The 18,660-nt window shown below is 43.9% G+C and overlaps 1 protein-coding gene across 2 annotated transcripts in view; it reads right to left on the bottom strand.

Moving 5' to 3' along the window:
* The window catches only part of hmcn1 (hemicentin 1), a 240,393-nt gene that overhangs the window by 185,022 nt on the left and 36,711 nt on the right, over positions 1-18,660 (bottom strand). For both annotated transcript variants that reach the window (XM_045687880.1, XM_045687881.1), the window contains exons 2-4: positions 9,284-9,354; positions 1,562-1,720; positions 1,301-1,423 (exon numbers count right to left, since the gene is read on the bottom strand). In XM_045687880.1, the coding sequence (XP_045543836.1) occupies positions 1,301-1,423; positions 1,562-1,720; positions 9,284-9,354 (353 nt within the window). The remainder of the gene's footprint in view (positions 1-1,300; positions 1,424-1,561; positions 1,721-9,283; positions 9,355-18,660) is intronic.

The following is an 18,660-nucleotide window of genomic DNA, read 5'->3' as shown; positions in this document are numbered from 1 at the left end:
GTGGTCCCACCTATAGGATACGACACTAGAGCAGTAAAACCGTCCAGCGATGCTTTATTTACATGAATCTAAGGCTAATGTCCGGGCCAAGTTGAGGCACTCTGAAGCCAGTGATCCTTCCACCATCCGTAACTCCACTTCATTTCAAGCCTGCATGTTCTGTGTCTGAGAATGTTCTGCATCTGAGAATGTTCTAGGTCTGAAAATGTTCTGGGTCTGGAACCAAGTCATAGATCAGTCCTATGTTTGTGTTCTACTGAGACCCGACTCCTGTCAGGCAGAGCCAGCTAAGCACCACAGTCTGCTCAGTAGTTGAGAAGAATGAAGTGATGAAAGTAACTCATAACTTCCTCCCCGAAGAGGAGCAGAGTTAGATGTTTTTTTTAGGTACTATTCTATGTCTGAAATTACCAAATGTTATTTGAGGACATAGAGGGTGAGAACATAGAAAGACATAGAAAGTGAGGGAGGCACACAACTAAACTAAGAGCAAAGAGATGAACAACTGAACCAAGAGCTGTTTGGCGGACAGTAAGTGTAGAATTGATTAATTCCATTGAGGCTGATTGACAGGTCTTTCCATTCAGGTGTATTGCCAGGACTAATTCCATTCAGGCTGACTGACAGGTCTTTCCATTCAGGCTGATTGACAGGACTAGTTCTATTCAGGCTGACTGACAGGACTAGTTCCATTCAGGCTGACTGACTGGACTAGTTTGATTCGGGCTGACTGACAGGACAAGTTCCATTCGAGCTGTCTGGCTGAGTTTTTCCATTAAGGCTGACTGACGGGACTAGTTCCATTCAGGCTGACTGACTGACTTGTTCCATTCAGGCTGACTGACAGAACTAGTTCCATTCAGGCTGACTGACTGGATTAGTTTGATTCGGGCTGACTGAGAGAACTAGTTCCATTTGGGCTGACTGAGAGAACTAGTTCCATTCAGACTGACTGAAAAGACTAGTACCATTCAGGCTGACTGAAAAGACTAGTTCCATTCGGGCTGACTGACGTTTATAGTTCAATTCGGCTAACTGACAGGACTAGTTCCATTCGAGCTGACTGGCTGACTTGTTCCATTCGGGCTGACTGAGAGAACTAGTTCCATTCGGGCTGACTGACAGGACTAGTTCCTAATTCCATTCGGGCTGACTGACATTTATAGTTCAATTTCGGCTGACTGACAGGACTAGTTCCATTCGAGCTGACTGAAAAGACTAGTTCCATTCAGGTTGACTGACCGGACTAGTTCCATTCGGGCTGACTAAAGAAGCTAGTTCCAATCGGGCTGAATCTCACCTCGTTGACTTGTTTCTTGTCCAGGTGGAACACCTGTCCAGAGCTGGTGGAGGCGATCTCTTCGTAGACCTTGTACCCGATGTGAGCCCGGTCATCACAGTCCCCTGTCAGCACAAACACCACCTACACACACACACATACACAAAACACAAAGGGCATCAGACTGTAGACACAGCGGCAGAAATAAAGGAATGCAATATTTACATTTTAAACCACATTCAATCTTCTTCAACAATCTCTTCCAGATGTTCACAGCTGTACCTGAGACTGTTTCTGCTGGATGAGCTGCAGGACCTCCTGGGTCAGCTTGTAGTCTTTGGATCGGGCATCTGTGAAGACGTAAATGAAGGACCCTGGCAGGGAGATCTCCAGGGCGATCTTGATGGCGCCAATGCTCATTTCTGGGCAGTCTCCACCTCCCTGGTGACAGAACCATTAGGATGAGCCAAAACAAACCTATACAGCATGTTGGGTACGTTCACTATTACAGTGTTCTAGAACATTCTTGGCATTATGAAACAGAGCACTACATGGGAATTTTGCAAGAACACTTGATTCCACACCTATTTGTATTTAAAGCACATTGGAAACCATTAAGGATGAATGCAGTAATGACATAGAGTCTGTAATGCGTACTGTAGATTAACAAGATTATAATTTAAACACATTAATAGCATGTCTATGAATCCTATAGACAGATTTGGACTGGGGACGAGAGGACTCTGAAATTGACTGATGTGTTGTAGATAAAGCTCCCGAGTGGCGCAGCGGTCTAAGGCACTGTATCTCAGTGCAAGAGGCATCACTACAGTCCCTGGTTTGATTCCAGGCTGTATCACATCCGGCCGTGATTGGGAGTCCCATAGAGCGGCGCACAATTGGCCCAATGTCCTCCAGGTTTGGCCGGGATAGGCTGTCATTGTAAATAAGAATTTGGTCTTAACTGACTTGCCTAGTTAAATAAAGGTTAAATTAAAAAATAAATAGCATGGAGAGGTTGTCGATGATTGGTAATTTGTTCCGCTAAATGTTAATGACTACCTACTGCATCCTGGTGACGTGCAAGCAGGGTAGGCAGAAAAGCTGTTATGAAATTATATTTTTTAAAAACAACAACAAAAATTGTTATCTAATGTTTTTGATTCTGGTGATTTCTCGCTCAAAATCTCTACATTTGCTGAAACTGCATCAAAATCTCAGGAAAGGCACCAGGGTATTCATGCCTTTTTCCAGCCATTCAAATACATTCAAATCGTTGATGCCACGGCCGTTCCTGTGTCCAGTCACTGTTAATGGACAGGGTCAGCATAGGCCTCGCTGCCTTGCCTAGCTTGAAGCTTCATTCGTTGCATTGAGACAATATCATATTTTGCGTATGCGTATTTCTTAAACATGTTGTGTGGGTATTGCCGGGGGTACGCTGTGCACATTTGGGCGTGTCTACATAATTTGGCGCTCGCATCCCTTGAACTGAATAAAGCTAGCTAGCAAAATCAACCTGAAAATTTGACACTATTGCACCTCAAAAATTTTCCAAGTTAGAATAATGTAACGAGCGCCATTTGGAAGGTTCGAAGAGTGGAGCGTCAACTACAATGAAAGTTAAGACCAAACAGAGACAGTATACAGAAGCTCTACACACAAGACATGACAAGACAGGCAGCCACCATCTCCCTCACTGCTAGCTGACAGGCAACCACCATCTCCCTCACTGCTAGCTGACAGGCAACCACCATCTCCCTCACTGCTAGCTGACAGGCAACCACCATCTCCCTCACTGCTAGCTGACAGGCAACCACCATCTCCCTCACTGCTAGCTGACAGGCAACCACCATCTCCCTCACTGCTAGCTGACAGGCAACCACCATCTCCCTCACTGCTAGCTGACAGGCAACCACCATCTCCCTCACTGCTAGCTGACAGGCAACCACCATCTCCCTCACTGCTAGCTGATTGTTTTGTCACATAAACTGAAATTAGGAAAACTATTACCATGCTTCTATGTCTGCATTGCTTGCTGTTTTGTGTTGTAGGCTGGGATTCTGTATAGCACTTTGTGACCTTTGCTGATGTAAAATGGGCTTTATAAATACATTTGATTGATATTAGAATTTCAGCAACAAGGAAATGGTGGAGTGATTTCTGCATATTGCACCTTTAATACTTTTTACCCAAACTTTTACAACATATTGGACATTTTCTTTTGCTTTGTAGATGTAATCAGAATGGGAAATTCTTTTTGTGTTAGTGTGAAAATGGAACTGAAGGAGGCCTTGGGGATGTGTCTCAAATAGCCGTGGGCCTGCTGTTCTGCAGAATAAAATAATGGACATGGGGTTCTGCAGTGACTTCTACAACGCTGTCACCGAGAGGTTCAGCAGACAACTGGACTTCATTTACAAGTAAAGGGAGGCCTAAATGCATTCTCCTTTGCAATTTGCAGGTTAGGCTACTGTTGAATCGTGAGAAGAGACAACATCTCTTTGAATGCATTGAATTTATCAAGCCAGAATTTCGTTCTGATGTTTTGAACTGCATTTTCAGTCAAATCAAATCAAATTAAATGTTGGTGCAGCTGTAAAATCTTTTGAGGATATGAGGACCCATGCCAAATCTTTTTAGTCTCCTGAGGGGGAATATGTTTTGTCGTGCCCTCTTCACGATTGTCTTGGTGTGCTTGGACCATGTTAGTTTGTTGTTGATGTGGACGCCAAGGAACTTGAAGCTCTCAACCTGCTCCACTACAGCCCTGTTGATGAGAATGGGGGCGTGCTCAGTCCTGTTTTTCTTGTAGTCCACAATCATCTCCTTTGTCTTGATTATGTTGAGGGAGAGGTTGTTGTCCTTGTACCACATGGTCAGGTCTCTGACCTCCTCCCTATAGGCTGTCTCATCATTGTCGGTGATCAAGCCTACCACTGTTGTGTCAGCAGCAAACTTAATGATGGTGTTGGAGTTGTGCCTGGCCATGCAGTCATGAGGGAACAGGGAGTACAGGAGGGGACTGAGCACGCACCCCTGAGGGGACCCCGTGTTGAGGATCAGCGTGGCAGATGTGTTGTTACCTACCCGTCAGGAAGTCTAGGATCCAGTTGCAGAGGGAGCTGTTTAGTCTCAGAGTCCTTAGCTTAGCGATGAGCTTTGAGGGCACTATGGTGTTGAACGCTGAGCTGTAGTCAATGAATTGCATTCTCACGTAGCTGTTCCTTTTGTCCAGGTGGGAAAGGGCAGTGTGGAGTGCAATAGAGATTGCATCATCTGTGGATCTGTTGGTGCAGGGTTTCTGGGATAATGGTGTTGATGTGAGCCATGACCAACCTTTCAAAGCTTTTCATGGCTACAGACGTGAGTGCAACGGGCCGGTAGTCATTTAGGCAGGTTACCTTAGTGTTCTTGGGCACAGGGACAATGGTGGTCTGCTTGAAACATGTTGGTCTTACAGAATTGGACAGGGAGAGGTTGAAAATGTCAGTGAAGACACTTGCCAGTTGGTCAGCACATGCTCGCAGTACACGTCCTGGTAATCCGTCTGGCCCAGCGGCCTTGTGAATGTTGACCTGTTTAAAGGTCTTACTCACACTACCTTACAAATAATTGGAGTCAAATAACGATATAATATCGTCCAAAAATAATATTGCGATATTTAAATGTATCTATTGTTTCCCCATTTTTTCCACCATCCCCCATTTTTCCCCCATCCCCCATTCCCCATATTCAGATGAAATGTGTCTATATATTGGTATTTTAGTGCCACATATCAGTTGTTACTGTGGATGCTACATCGGTCTATGGCTGAGGTGATTTGAGCAGTATGTAATTTTGCAGGATTAAATCACATCCAGCCATGATTGGGAGTCCCATAGGGTGGCATACAATTGGCCCAGTGTCATCCAATTAGCGTTCCCTGTAGCTCAGTTGGTAGAGCATGGTGTTTGCAATGGCAGGGTTGTGGGTTCTATTCCCATGGGGGGCCAGCACAGAAAGAAAAAAAAAATTATGAAATGAAATGTATGCATTCACTACTGTAAGTCGCTCTGGATAAGAGCGTCTGCTAAATGACTAAAATGTAAAAATGTCCAGGTTTGGCCTGTTGTAGGCCATCATTGTAAATTAGAATTTGTTCTTAACTGACTTGCCTAGTTAAATAAAGGCTAAATAAAAAATGTCAACATTTAAAATATGCTGCCATCAGAGGCTATCGCTTGTGTATCTTGGCTACATTGGTATTTAGATTTTGGGTACATTTCGGTTAATAGCCTGTCATTCTGGTTGTTGTACGGTGAACTTGGGCTTCATCAAGGTTTATTTGTGAGTAAATCTGGCTTTGATAATACCCTGTGCTTACCCTGCCACCGGCCTCACCGCACGCCACTGCTGCATGCCATTATCTAGCTTTATAAAAGCTTTACGTAGCATTTATGAGGACTCTTGGCCAATCAGTGTATTACCATAGGGGTCTTTTCATAATGATATAATTAAGCAATAAGCCACGAGGGGGTGTGGTATATGGCCAATATACCACGGCTAAGGGCTATTCTTAAGCACGACGCAACGCGGAGTGCCTGGATACAGTCCTAAGCTGTGGTATATAGGCCATATATCACAAACCCCCGAGGTGCCTCATTGCTATTATAAACTGGTTATCAAAGTAATTAGAGCAGTAAAAATAAATGGTTCGTCATGCGGGGCGGCAGGTAGCCTAGTGGTTAGAGAATTGGGCCAGTAAACAAAAGGTTGCAACACCAAATCCTAGAGCTGACAAGGTAAAAATATGTTCTGCCCCTGAACAAGACAGTTAACCCACTGTTCCTTGGCTGTCATTGAAAATAAGAATTTGTTCTTAACTGACTTGCCAAGTTAAATAAAGGTTAACAACAAATTCCTATGATATACCATGACAATCAGGGTTCAAACCACCCAGTTTATAATCATATACACTACTGTTCAAAAGTTTGGGGTCAGTCAGAAATGTCCTTGTTATTGAAAGAAAAGCTATTTTTTTGTCCATTAAAATAACATCAAATTGATCAGAAATACGGTTTAGACATTGTTAATGTTGTACCCGCAAAACACCAGTCTCAACGTCAACAGTGAAGAGTCAACTCTTCACAGTTCCTCTGTCCAGTGTCTGTGTTATTTTGCCCATCTTAATCTTTACTTTTTATTGGCCAGTCTGAAATATGGCTTTTTCATTGCAATTCTGCCTTGAAGGCCAGCATCCCAGAGTCAGCTCTTCACTGTTGACGTTGAGACTGGTGTTTTGCGGGTACTATTTAATGAAGCTGCCATTTGAGGACTTCTCAAACTAGAAAATCGAATGTACTTGTCCTCTTGCTCAGTTGTGCACCGGGGCCTCCCACTCCTCTTTCTATTCTGTAAGAGCCGGTTTGCGCTGTTCTATGAAGGGAGTAGTACACAGCGTTGTACAAGATCTTCAGTTTCTTGGCAATTTCTCGCATGGAATAGCCTTCATTTCTCAGAACAAGAATAGACTGACGAGTTTCAGAAGAAAGTTCTTTGTTTGAGACTGTAATCAAACCCCCAAATGCTGATGCTCCAGATACTCAACTAGTCTAAAGAAGGCCAGTTTTATTGCTTCTTTAATCAGAACAACAGTTTTCAGCTGTGCAACATAATTGCAAAAGGGTTTTCTAATGGTCAATTAGCCTTTTAACATGATAAACTTGGATTAGCTAACACAACATGCCATTGGAACACAGGAGTGATGGTTGCTGATAATGGGCCTCTGTACGCCTATGTAGATATTCCATTAAAAATCTGCAGTTTCCAGCTACAATAGTCATTTACAACATTAACAATGTCTACATTGTATTTCTGATAAATGTTATGTTATTTTAATGGACAAACAAATTGCTTCTCTTTCAAAAACAAGGACATTTCTAAGTGACCCCAAACTTTTGAACGTTAGTGTACATATATAGCGTTTGATAGGTTTGACATTAACTGAAATAATATATTATATTCTGCATCTTAAAGTCTCTTACATTTGCCTCTTATTCTCTGTTGCTGTCTCTCCACCCACCCCCCCCACTCTCTCACTCACCTCTATCCATCTCCCCTCCCCTCCCCCCTCGCTCTCTCTCTCTCTCTATTCCTCACTCTCTATCGCTCTCTTTCTTCCCCCCTCCCCCCTCTCTCTGTGGGGTCGGGGGAGCTGTCCTCTGGAGCATTCTAGGAGGCACGTGTCTGTCTGAGGGGAGCACTGGATGCCAGGAGGAACATCTGGAACTGACTGATCCCTGTTTCCAGACCAGAGGGACGGAATGTGAGGAGAACTCCTCTCCTCCTCTCCTCCGCTCCCTAACACCCCCACCCTCCGTCAAAGCCAGGTCGCAGTTGCAAATGAGAACTTGTTCTCAACTAGCCTACAATGGTTAAATAAAGGTGAAATAAAAATCGAAAAGAATCCCCCACACCCTCCCACCCCCGTACCAATAACCCTATCACCCCCTGTATGTGTACTCTCATTCCCCTCTACAGTAACAAAATATGGGACCGAACAGAAGGTACTATATACCGCACCAGCTGATCTCAACAACCAACCTGAGGTTAGCCTACTGGATATTGAAAGGGCTGACCCAATGATGTATATAAACAATGTATGTACAGCTATGGAGCTGACCCATATAAGAGGTTCACTACATCAGAGTTTAACTGTATTAGATTAGACGTCATCTACATACAACTACATGAGAGAGTCCTAAAACGAATCAGTTCTTTAACCTGGTCCCAGCCTAGAGCAGCAGAGCGATGACAGGTGACAACCGGGGTGAGGATAGCCTAGCATAGTCCTGTAAAAGGAAGCTCATGGATCTCTATGGGGGTACTGTGTTACCCAGAACAACCCACTCACACGCCAAACACAAGCTAGCACACGCCAAGGATGTACAAGCACATGGCAAGGATGTCCCCTCGCAGGGCAGCTAGCTGCAGTATCTGAACGATAGCTACTGGTTTCATCTCAGAGCTCCTTTCGCTCCCAGACAAAAATCACTCTTCTGTCAGTGGTCTGCTCAGATACTGATACTGCTGAGAGACAAATCTGGGTTTCAGTGAAGCACTTTAGCAGCATTGTTCAAATAATGGATTACCATATAGAGAAGTGATAACCACCAATCAATCGCAAGACAACTTCCTCCCTCTCTTCCCTTCCTCTGAGCGATTGCAGGAGAATTTGGATTTCGCGTTGCTCTGTTTGGCTCTCTGACTCAGTTGATAATTTTTGGTTTAGATATGTGTTTGTTTAGATATGTGTTATTTTTGTTTAGATAATGTGACGTCCCTCCCACTCGGTCTGCCAAATTATTTCTCTTTGCTCTTGTTTTCCTTAATATGATGTTGGTGGGCGGAGCTGGAAGGGTCATCAGCGAAATAGGACACCTGTGCTCAGGTGTGTCCCGGGGATAAATACACCTTCCCCCAATACATCGAGGAGACTCTCTCCACGCAGACACACTGTTGGTTTTGGTTGTGGCATTTTGGGGCTTCTTTGTGTTAGTTTGTTTTGGCAGCTCTCAACACCCCTCACTATCACCATCTATGCACGCAGCCACTCACTTACACTACCGACTACACACACCATTGTTAATTGTGTATAGTTTACTTTATTTAATAAATATGTTTGTCATTTCCTTATCTCCGCGTTGTCTCCCTCTTTGTTACGGGCTATGAGCCGGTTCGTAACAATATGTGTTTGTTTAGATATGTGTTATTTTTGTTTAGATATGTTATTTCTGTTTAGATATGTGTTTGCGACGGCTATGTAAAATAAGGAAGGAAAACAAACCAAGGTTTCACGGGAATGTTGTTATGCATCCAGTATGGTCAACTTTCAGACAAACACAAAGGCAACAGCTCTGTATAACTGAGGGCTTTAAGATCTATATGATCAATGTTCTGATCTATAGAAGGGTCCACAATCTAAAATGTCAGAGGCCGGAGGTCATAAACTCCTGAACCCACCTGGACGTACAGCTCCCTCAGTTCAAACTGAAACTTCTTCGGATCCGTTGTGATGGTTACCGGTCCTATTTCTGCAAAGAAACAAGATACATTAAGCATTACAGACAGCCAGAACATGATGCATAGTGTTTTAGACTAATAGCCCTATTAGAATGAATAATTGACATAGTTTCTTGGTCTGAAATCCTGACTGTGGCCAAATATTTGTGCAGACGTCCAAGTTCAAATTTCACAGTTTGAACTGGTGTGACAGGGAGCTTCCTGTAAACACTCAGGAAACCAGATCCATCCCTCCACATTGTGTGTGTTTGTGATGAGAGGGAAGAGATTTCCATTTTGTATCTTCAAATGGGCTATGCTGAAATGAGGCCCTTTTCGGCTCTAAATATTTTCCCATTCACACACGTACGCACAGTATCCGGGAGGGCAGTGTCTGGGTAGGCGCGCCATGCAGGCACCGAGGAGTTGCTTTGGAATTGATAAGGAGACCCCAGCTCTGGAGAAACGTCAATGCCCTCTTTCACAAGCCTATCATGGCTCACATGGCCTTTCTCATGTGCCTATCCCAACTATGATTAGAGGGTCGATGAAACACAAGGAAGTGGAACTTACAATAACTTGGAACATGAAAATCTGTTATTGTGAGGTCAACATAACTCGACGACAGATCAAAGGCTTGGATGGTAGAGGAGTTTTAATAGTCAACCGCAATCATTTTCAAGTCGTCATGAGACAAAGAACATGGCAATTGAACCACATTTCACATGGTTTACTTGGTACAATATGCTAGTTCATTTTCAGATAAAAAAATCTAGCAAAAGCATAGGACTGAGGAAAAAGTCCAGAATGATACTCTGACTGAGCCGATTGGAGGCCAAGTCATTCTCATAAAAAATGCTTATGGAAACCTACTAACATTTCACCTCTAAATGAATGCTCCACATGTTGCAACTCTTTCAAACTGATTTCCAGCCTGAACACAACACACGGAATGGATGGGCTGATCCTAGCTGTGGAACTCCACTGCTAACACCATCCAATAAAGGCCTGTCTCACGGCAACCCCCACTGACACTAATTGGGAATGGCTCCGTTACAAAAGGCCAACATGTTCTCATTAACAATGTTCCTGTTCCCCTCCCTCCACCTCTACCCTTCCTTCATCCCTGCATCCCTCCTCTCCTCCCCCAGGCAGTCAGCTGTTCTGCAGCTCTGGGGGAAGACCTTACGGCTCAGGTATGCTCTTGTGTCATGGCCAGCCGGGGTTCGGCGTGAGGACATCCTTCGGCTTCGCCGGTTATAAAAACAGTTATAAAAGCCCCAGAGGGTGAGTGACATCAGCATGCACCTTTTTTCTCCAACTGTGGAGAAGACTCTGTTCTACAGTCAGCGTTGGTTGGTCGGTAGTCGAAGCGCTTCTTCTAAACTCACTTGTGTTTGTCTTTTTTTCAGTCTCATGAAAATGTTAAACTATAAAAAAGTATCTTTATTTTCAGGACCACGATTGTCCTGACTTCCAAGAATGCCTGAATGGCTTCGCCTTGCTTTTCTGGTTGGCTGGATGCAAGTTTCCCCATCCAATTATTTCAGATTTACAGGAGTGCAAGTTTCACCATGGCACGGACCGTAGAGATATGTTGGCAAATGAGAATTATTCAAATATGGCAAATTCTTGTATTCTATCCATGCTGGCTTTCGCGGGCTACCTGAGACATGAAACAGATAGGTGGGAGGGCAAATGTAGGCTATTAATGCGGAATTTGCATAAATGGATAATGGAATCACTTCAACCACTTCGTTTTTTTTTCGACATTCTGTATTTTTGCGGATTTATTTATATTTTTAGGTGTGGCGTAATTACAGTAGGTCCAGCTGTTTTTATTGACGCAAGACAGTTGAATGGAAACGCACCGTAGCAGGTAATTGTTGCATCTACTTTCCATGCCAACTGTCTAAACTTCAACAACAAAATCACAGGAGAAGTTAATGGAATCATAGCTACTGAGAATTCTGGCCAGGCCTCTGCACTAGCGCCACCTACTGGGAGGGTTGACTGAAACAAAGAGCCACAGAAGTGCCAAGGGGTCAAAAACCTACAAATGAATTTCACAACAGAAATTACAGGCCAGGGGGCGTTCTACTCTGACGATAAGGTAAGAGCTGGTGGTAGTGCTGACTGATACATACTAGATATTCTTTTTTTCTTCTTTTTTTAAACTCAGATATTTCATGAAACAGGGCAAAGGGCAATTCTCCACTTCTCGACAGCAGAATATTGAGGCCAATTCCGTTTCAACGTCTACACATTCTTACATTTGTTTTATATAATGTTAAGCTTTTAAAGTCAACACAGCTCTGCACCATACATCCTGGCAACCGAAAGATCTGAGGAAACTTAATTGCTAATAATCAGCAATATTTCTTTGATGTTTATTTTCACAGCAAATAACATCTCTCTTCCTTATGAAAGCACTGTACAAACAAATACTTTTAAAATTCTTTAATAATGTATAATAAAACAAGCCGAGAGGGATCTAGATTTTGGCAGTTGTGGAGAGAGAGAAGGAACATTTGGGCCGATCAAAGAAAGACGCCTTTTAGCTAGCTCCGAACAGAACTGCCTGCTATGCTCGGGAAAAGAGGGGGAGGAGCAGACTGGCGGGCCGAGAAAGGAGAACAAAATGCAAGGAAATCAAGATAGCAGCAGTAGCAGCTGTACAGATAACTCATCCAAATCATATCAAAGTTTATTTGTCACATGCGCCGAATACAACAGTGAAATGCTTACTTACAGGCTCTAACCAATAGTGCAAAAAAGGTATTAGGTGAACAATAGGTAGGTAAAGAAATAAAACAACAGTAAAAAGACAGGCTATATACAGTAGCGAGGCTATAAAACAAGCGAGGCTACATACAGACACCGGTTAGTCAGGCTGATTGAGGTAGTACGTACATGTAGATATGGTAAAAGTGACTATGCATATATGATGAACAGAGAGTAGCAGTAGCGTAAAAGAGGGGTTGGCGGGTGGTGGGTGGGACACAATGCAGATAGCCCGATTAGCCACTGTGCGGGAGCACTGGTTGGTTGGCCCAATTGAGGTAGTATGTACATGAATGTATAGTTAAAGTGACTATGCATATACGATAAACAGAGAGTCGCAGCAGTGTAAAAAGAGGGGTTGGGGAGGGGGGGCACACAATGCAAATAGTCCGGGTAGCCATTTGATTACCTGTTCAGGAGTCTTATGGCTTGGGGGTAAAAACTATTGAGAAGCCTTTTTGTCCTAGACTTGGCACTCTGGTACCGCTTGCCATGCGTTAGTTGAGAGAACAGTCTGTGACTGGGGTGGCTGGGGTCTTTGACAATATTTAGGGCCTGAGGTCCTGTGTAGAGGTCCTGGATGGCAGGCAGCTTAGCCCCGGTGATGTACTGGGCCGTACACACTACCCTCTGTAGTGCCTTGCGGTCAAAGGCCGAGCAGTTGCCGTACCAGGCAGTGATGCAACCAGTCAGGATGCTCTCGATGTTGCAGCTGTAGAACCTTTTGAGGATCTCAGGACCCATGCCAAATCTTTTTAGTTTCCTGAGGGGGAATAGGCTTTGTCGTGCCCTCTTCACAACTGTCTTGGTGTGTTTGGACCATTCTAGTTTGTTGTTGATGTGGACACCAAGGAACTTGAACCTCTCAACCTGCTCCACTACAGCCCCGTCGATGAGAATGGGGGCGTGCTCGGTCCTCCTTTTCCTGTAGTCCACAATCATCTCCTTATTCTTGGTTACGTTGAGGGATAGGTTGTTATTCTGGCACCACCCGGCCAGGTCTCTGACCTCCTCCCTATAGGCTGTCTCATGGTTGTCAGTGATCAGGCCACTGTTGTGTCGTCTGCAAACTTAATGATGGTGTTGGAGTCGTGCCTGGCCATGCAGTCGTGGGTGAACAGGGAGTACAGGAGAGGACTGAGCACGCACCCCTGGGGAGCTCCAGTGTTGACGATCAGCGTGGCAGATGTGTTGCTACCTACTCTCACCACCTGGGGACAGCCCGTCAGGAAGTCCAGGATCCAGTTGCAGAAGGAGGTGTTTAGTCCCAGGATCCTTAGCTTAGTGATGAGCTTTGAGGGTACTATGGTGTTGAACGCTGAGCTGTAGTCAATGAGTAGCATTCTCACATAGGTGTTCTTTTTGTCCAGGTGGGAAAGGGCAGTGTGGAGTGCAATAGAGATTGCATCATCTGTGGATCTGTTTGGGCGGTATGCAAATTGGAGTGGGCCTACGGTTTCTGGGATAATGGTGTTGATGTGAGCCATGACCAACCTTTCAAAGCACTTCATGGCTACAGACGTGAGTGCTACGGGTATGTAGTCATTTAGGCAGGTTGCCTTTGTGTTCTTGGGCACAGGGACTATGGTGGTCTGCTTGAAACATGTTGGTATTACAGACTTAATCAGGGACATGTTGAAAATGTCAGTGAAGAAACCTGCCAGTTGGTCAGCACATGCCCGGAGCACACGTCCTGGTAATCCGTCTGGCCCTGCAGCCTTGTGTATGTTGACCTGTTTAAAGGTCTTACTCACGTTGGCTACGGAGAGCGTGATCACACAGTCGCCTGGAACAGCTGATGCTCTCATGCATGCCTCAGTGTTGCTTGCCTCGAAGCGAGCATAGAAGGGATTTAGCTCGTCTGGTAGGCTCGTGTCACTTGGCAGCTCGCGGCTGTGCTTCCCTTTGTAGTCTGTAATAGTTTGCAAGCCCTGCCACATAAGACGAGCATCGGAGCCAGTGTAGCATGAATCAATCTTAGCCCTGTATTGACGCTTTACCTGTTTGATGGTTCGTCGCAGGGCATAGCAGGATTTCTTGTAAGTTTCCGGGTTAGAGTCCCGCACCTTGAAAGCGGCAGCTCTACCCTTTAGCTCAGTGCGAATGTTGCCTGTAATCCATGGTTCTGGTTGGGGTATGTACGTACAGTCACTGTGGGGACGACGTCCTCAATGCACTTATTGATAAAGCCAGTGACTGATGTGGTGTACTCCTCAATGCCATCGGAAGAATCCCGGAACATGTTCCAGTCTGTGATAGCAAAACAGTCCTGTAGTTTAGCATCTGCTTCATCTGACAACTTTTTTTATAGACCGAGTCACTGGTGCTTCCTGCTTTAATTTGTGCTTGTAAGCAGGAATCAGGAGGATAGAATTGTGGTCGGATTTACCAAATGGAGGGCGAGGGAGAGCTTTGTACGCGTCTCTGTGTGTGGAGTACAGGTGATCTAGAATTTATTTCCCTCTGGTTGCACATTTAACATGTTGATGGAAATTTGGTAGAACTGATTTAAGTTTCCCTGCTTTAAAGTCTCCGGTCACTAGAAGCGCCTCCTCTGGGTGAGTGGTTTCCTGTTTGCTTATTTCCTTGTACAGCTGACTGAGTGCGGTTTTAGTGCCAGCATCTGTCTGTGGTGGTAAATAAACAGCCACAAAAAGTATAGCTGAAAACTCTCTAGGCAAGTAGTGTGACCTGCAATTTATCACAATATACTCTACTTCAGGCGAGCAAAATCTAGAGACCTTTCGTGCACCAGCTGTTGTTTACAAATATGCACAGACCGCCCCCCCTCGTCTGTTCTATCTTGCCGATGCAGCGTGTATCTCGCTAGCTGAATATCCATGTCGTCATTCAGTCACGATTCCGTGAAACATAGGATATCACAGTTTTTGATGTCCCGTTGGTAGGATATTCGTGATCGGACATCGTCTAGTTTATTGTCCAATGATTGCACGTTGGCGAGTAGTATTGACGGTAACGGCAGCTTTCCCACTCGCCTTTTTCTGGTCCTGACCTGACCGTCGCTTCCTCTTGCAAATAACGTGGATGTCGGTCCTGCCGGGTGTTTGGAGGATGTCTTGTGCGTCTTGTTTGTTGAAGAAAAAATCTTTGTCTAATCCGAGGTGAGTGGTCGCTGTCCTGATATCCAGAAGCTCTTTTTCGGCATAAGATACGGTGGCAGAAACATTATGTACAAAATAAGTTACAAATAACGCGAAAAAACTAATAATAGCACAATTGGTTGGGCGCCCGTAGAACTGCTGCCATTTCTTCCGGCGCCATTTTAACAAAGCCTTTTGACTTCTTAAAAATGGCAGAAAGGTAACACTATATGGTGCCCCGACTCCGTATTCATTCAGTCATCTACTGAACATAGCTAGCTAACTAGCCTGTTAAACCAAATACACATCTGGACTCCCGCTTTCTCCCATTGTGCTATTTACAGACAAACACGTGACTGGCTCAACTGTTCTGGGGAACGACGTTAAGCTTCATAATATAAAATAATGTGACAGGTGAAATGAAGAACGCGATCTGCTTTATCTCCTAAGGTATTGCACAAGTTGACGTCAGGCTTTTACTTAATAAAAAGTAGCTACGAATATTCAAATGTATTGAAAAACTTCAAATAAATTGTTTAAACGATATTGATGGTATTGAGAAACCATCCCTTGGCTATTTCCAAATACCCCGGTTTACGGTATACTGCTCAAGCTTAGTCAAATAACCCGGTATATAGTAGGGCTCCCGAGTGGCGCAGTGGTCTAAGGCATTGCATCTCAGTGCTAGAGGTGTCATTACAGAAGCTGGTTCAATCCTGGGCTGTATTACAACCGGCTGTAATTGGGCAGTGCACAATTGTCTAGGTTTGGCTGGGATAGGCCGTCATTGTAAAATAAGATTTGGTTCTTAACTGACATGCCTAGTTAAATCAAAGGGAGTCTGTTTCTGCTCTCTAGTTAAATCAAAGGGAGTCTATTTCTGCTCTCTGTTATTCCTTATTGAATCGTCATGTTTGGTGTGACTGAGTGACAAGGAGCTGACAAGATAGCAGAAACAGATCTGGGACCAGGCTAAGGTACAGCTACTTTGGCCCAACTTCTACATACCGGTACAGTACATGGTGTAACGGAAGGCACACCAAAACCGTGGCTCTTCTGCTCTGATAACTAGACCAGGGGTGAAATGCTTCATAAAGAAACTTCTCTGGTCCACAGGGGTCACAGAGTCTGCTTGTTTAAGCCCTTAAACCTTTTATTCAGAGACTCATTTAGACCTATATAGGCCACCATTGTGTGTCCCAATAAAGATGCTCATGTTCTGATCATCTTTTTCATTAGAAAGAAAAATAAGACAGTGGTGATGTTCCAGTGTTCACTTCAGCAGTTAGTACTGGGTCAGCCTCTCAGCCATTAGACATAAGACAGGAAGTGGTTTTAGTGTTTTCTCTCTGTGATGATAAAGAACACATCGGTCGGTGGGTTAGTGGCGTAAACAGGGACACATGTGTGAACTCAGTCTGAAGGAATGCTCTGAAGTCTGACCAGAGAGATTAAAAAAAGGAGAGAGAGAATCCACCCTAAACAATGGGCCAAATGTTGATCTGCTCAGAAGAACATCTCTCATCCTTTTCTCTACTTTCTTTGTCTTGAGAGTGTAAGAGACAGGCGGAGGATGATTCAAGTTGCATGAGGTAAACAAATGAAAACAGATGACTCTGGTTCCAGTTGTTGTTGTTTCTTGTAAACCTTTGCATTCTCATCGTGTTTATCTGAGGTAATGCTAGTTAGCCAAATTAGCGTACCCTGCAAATCCCATGCATGCTTAAACACTAACAGAGAGGCTAATGGGATGGAACAAACTGGGCAGCTTTCCAGTGCAATCTTAATTTCACCTCCTCCGAAGTTACATACACACAAACACCCACACGCATGAACATGCACAGAGACACCGCGCACACACAATCTCAGACACACACACATAATTCACCTCCTATGACATTCAGCTTGGGCTAATTTACTGGGAATCACTCTCATATTAGTCCGTGGAACGTCTCATTCGGACTGGCTATTTCCACATGGAAAAAATGGCAGCCAGGGAATTTTGAAGACCCATCCATAGAAATGTCAGTCATTATTGTATTTATTTTCAATCCAATGTGTGTGTTTGTTTAAATACTAAGTGTTTCCCAGGCTTCCAGGAGTTTGAAAATGTCAAGAAACTCAAAATAGAATGTAACAAAAGCCCCTTTAGCCCAGACACTCTTCCTCCTTCCTGTGTACAAGACAAGTCCAAAAATGTCACACTGACTAGAGCAGTCTGGGAAACGAATATCAAACTCCCCTCACCACAGACACCCTCCGTCTCAGACCCCTCCCCACCCCCTCGCCACATGCAAGAGTTTATATAGCTGTGGAAGCATTCACATTAACAGCATAGAACATTTGTTTTCATTTTTTTACATTCCTCAAGGCGAAGCTCTGGACGTCCGAATGTACAATTACTGCTCTCTATAAAAGGAACAAATCACAGAGCTCCACAAACAAGCAGTGTGACAATACGACCATTCAGTGACTGCAAGGACCCCTAATCTTAACCTTCGGTCCAACCATGATCAGCTCTGTGGTTAGTGGTTACACTGTGGCCATACATAAACTCAAGAAAGACATTCAGAAGGCGATTCTGAATTGTTTTTGGGACAGGTTTAATGACATGAGGTTTAATTATGTGGTTTAATGACGTGGTTTAATGATATGTGGATTAATGATATGTGGTTTAATGATATGTGGTGTAATGATATGTGGTTTAATGACGTGGTTTAATGACATGGGTTAATGATATGTGGTTTAATGACGTGGTTTAATGACATGGGTTAATGATATGTGGTTTAATGACGTGGTTTAATGACATGTGGTTTAATGACGTGGTTAATTACCACTGTGTGAGTAGCCTTCTACCCCAGATATAATGGAAACATATGGTACGGTATGCCATAATCTCTATTTAAACTAAAGCACTCCTCAACTGGTACAACACACACACACACGCACACACACAGACACACACACACACACACACACACACACACACACACACACACACACACACACACACACACACACACACACACACACACACACACACACACACACACACACACACACCTTGCGCTCTCTCTTTCTCTCACTGGACACAGACGTCAGTTCAAAGTCTAGTATTGAGTCTAGACCCAAGTTGGGTGAAAAAAAATACATTCCAGAAATTCCTTTAAGTTGATGGCTTTTTGCAAATCCAATCAGTTTTCAAAGTTGATACAACGTCATCACATTGCATTTCTTTTGTTGAAATGATGTGGAAACAACATTAGTTTTTTACAATCACTTTGGCACTAAATTTCAGGACCTTGATGTCATTTTTCAAAACTCTAGACACAAATCTCACAACCGATGATCAAAATGCTAATTTTTCAAAACTCTAACACTTTTTCCAATTGCTTGGATACAATACACATAAAGCTAAGATCATTTGTTCATTGAACTAAAATCACCTGTTCA

This window comes from Salmo salar, chromosome ssa10 (genome assembly GCF_905237065.1).
Source record: "Salmo salar chromosome ssa10, Ssal_v3.1, whole genome shotgun sequence".
Lineage (NCBI taxonomy): Eukaryota > Metazoa > Chordata > Actinopteri > Salmoniformes > Salmonidae > Salmo > Salmo salar.
This window is presented reverse-complemented; position numbering and strand designations above follow the sequence as displayed.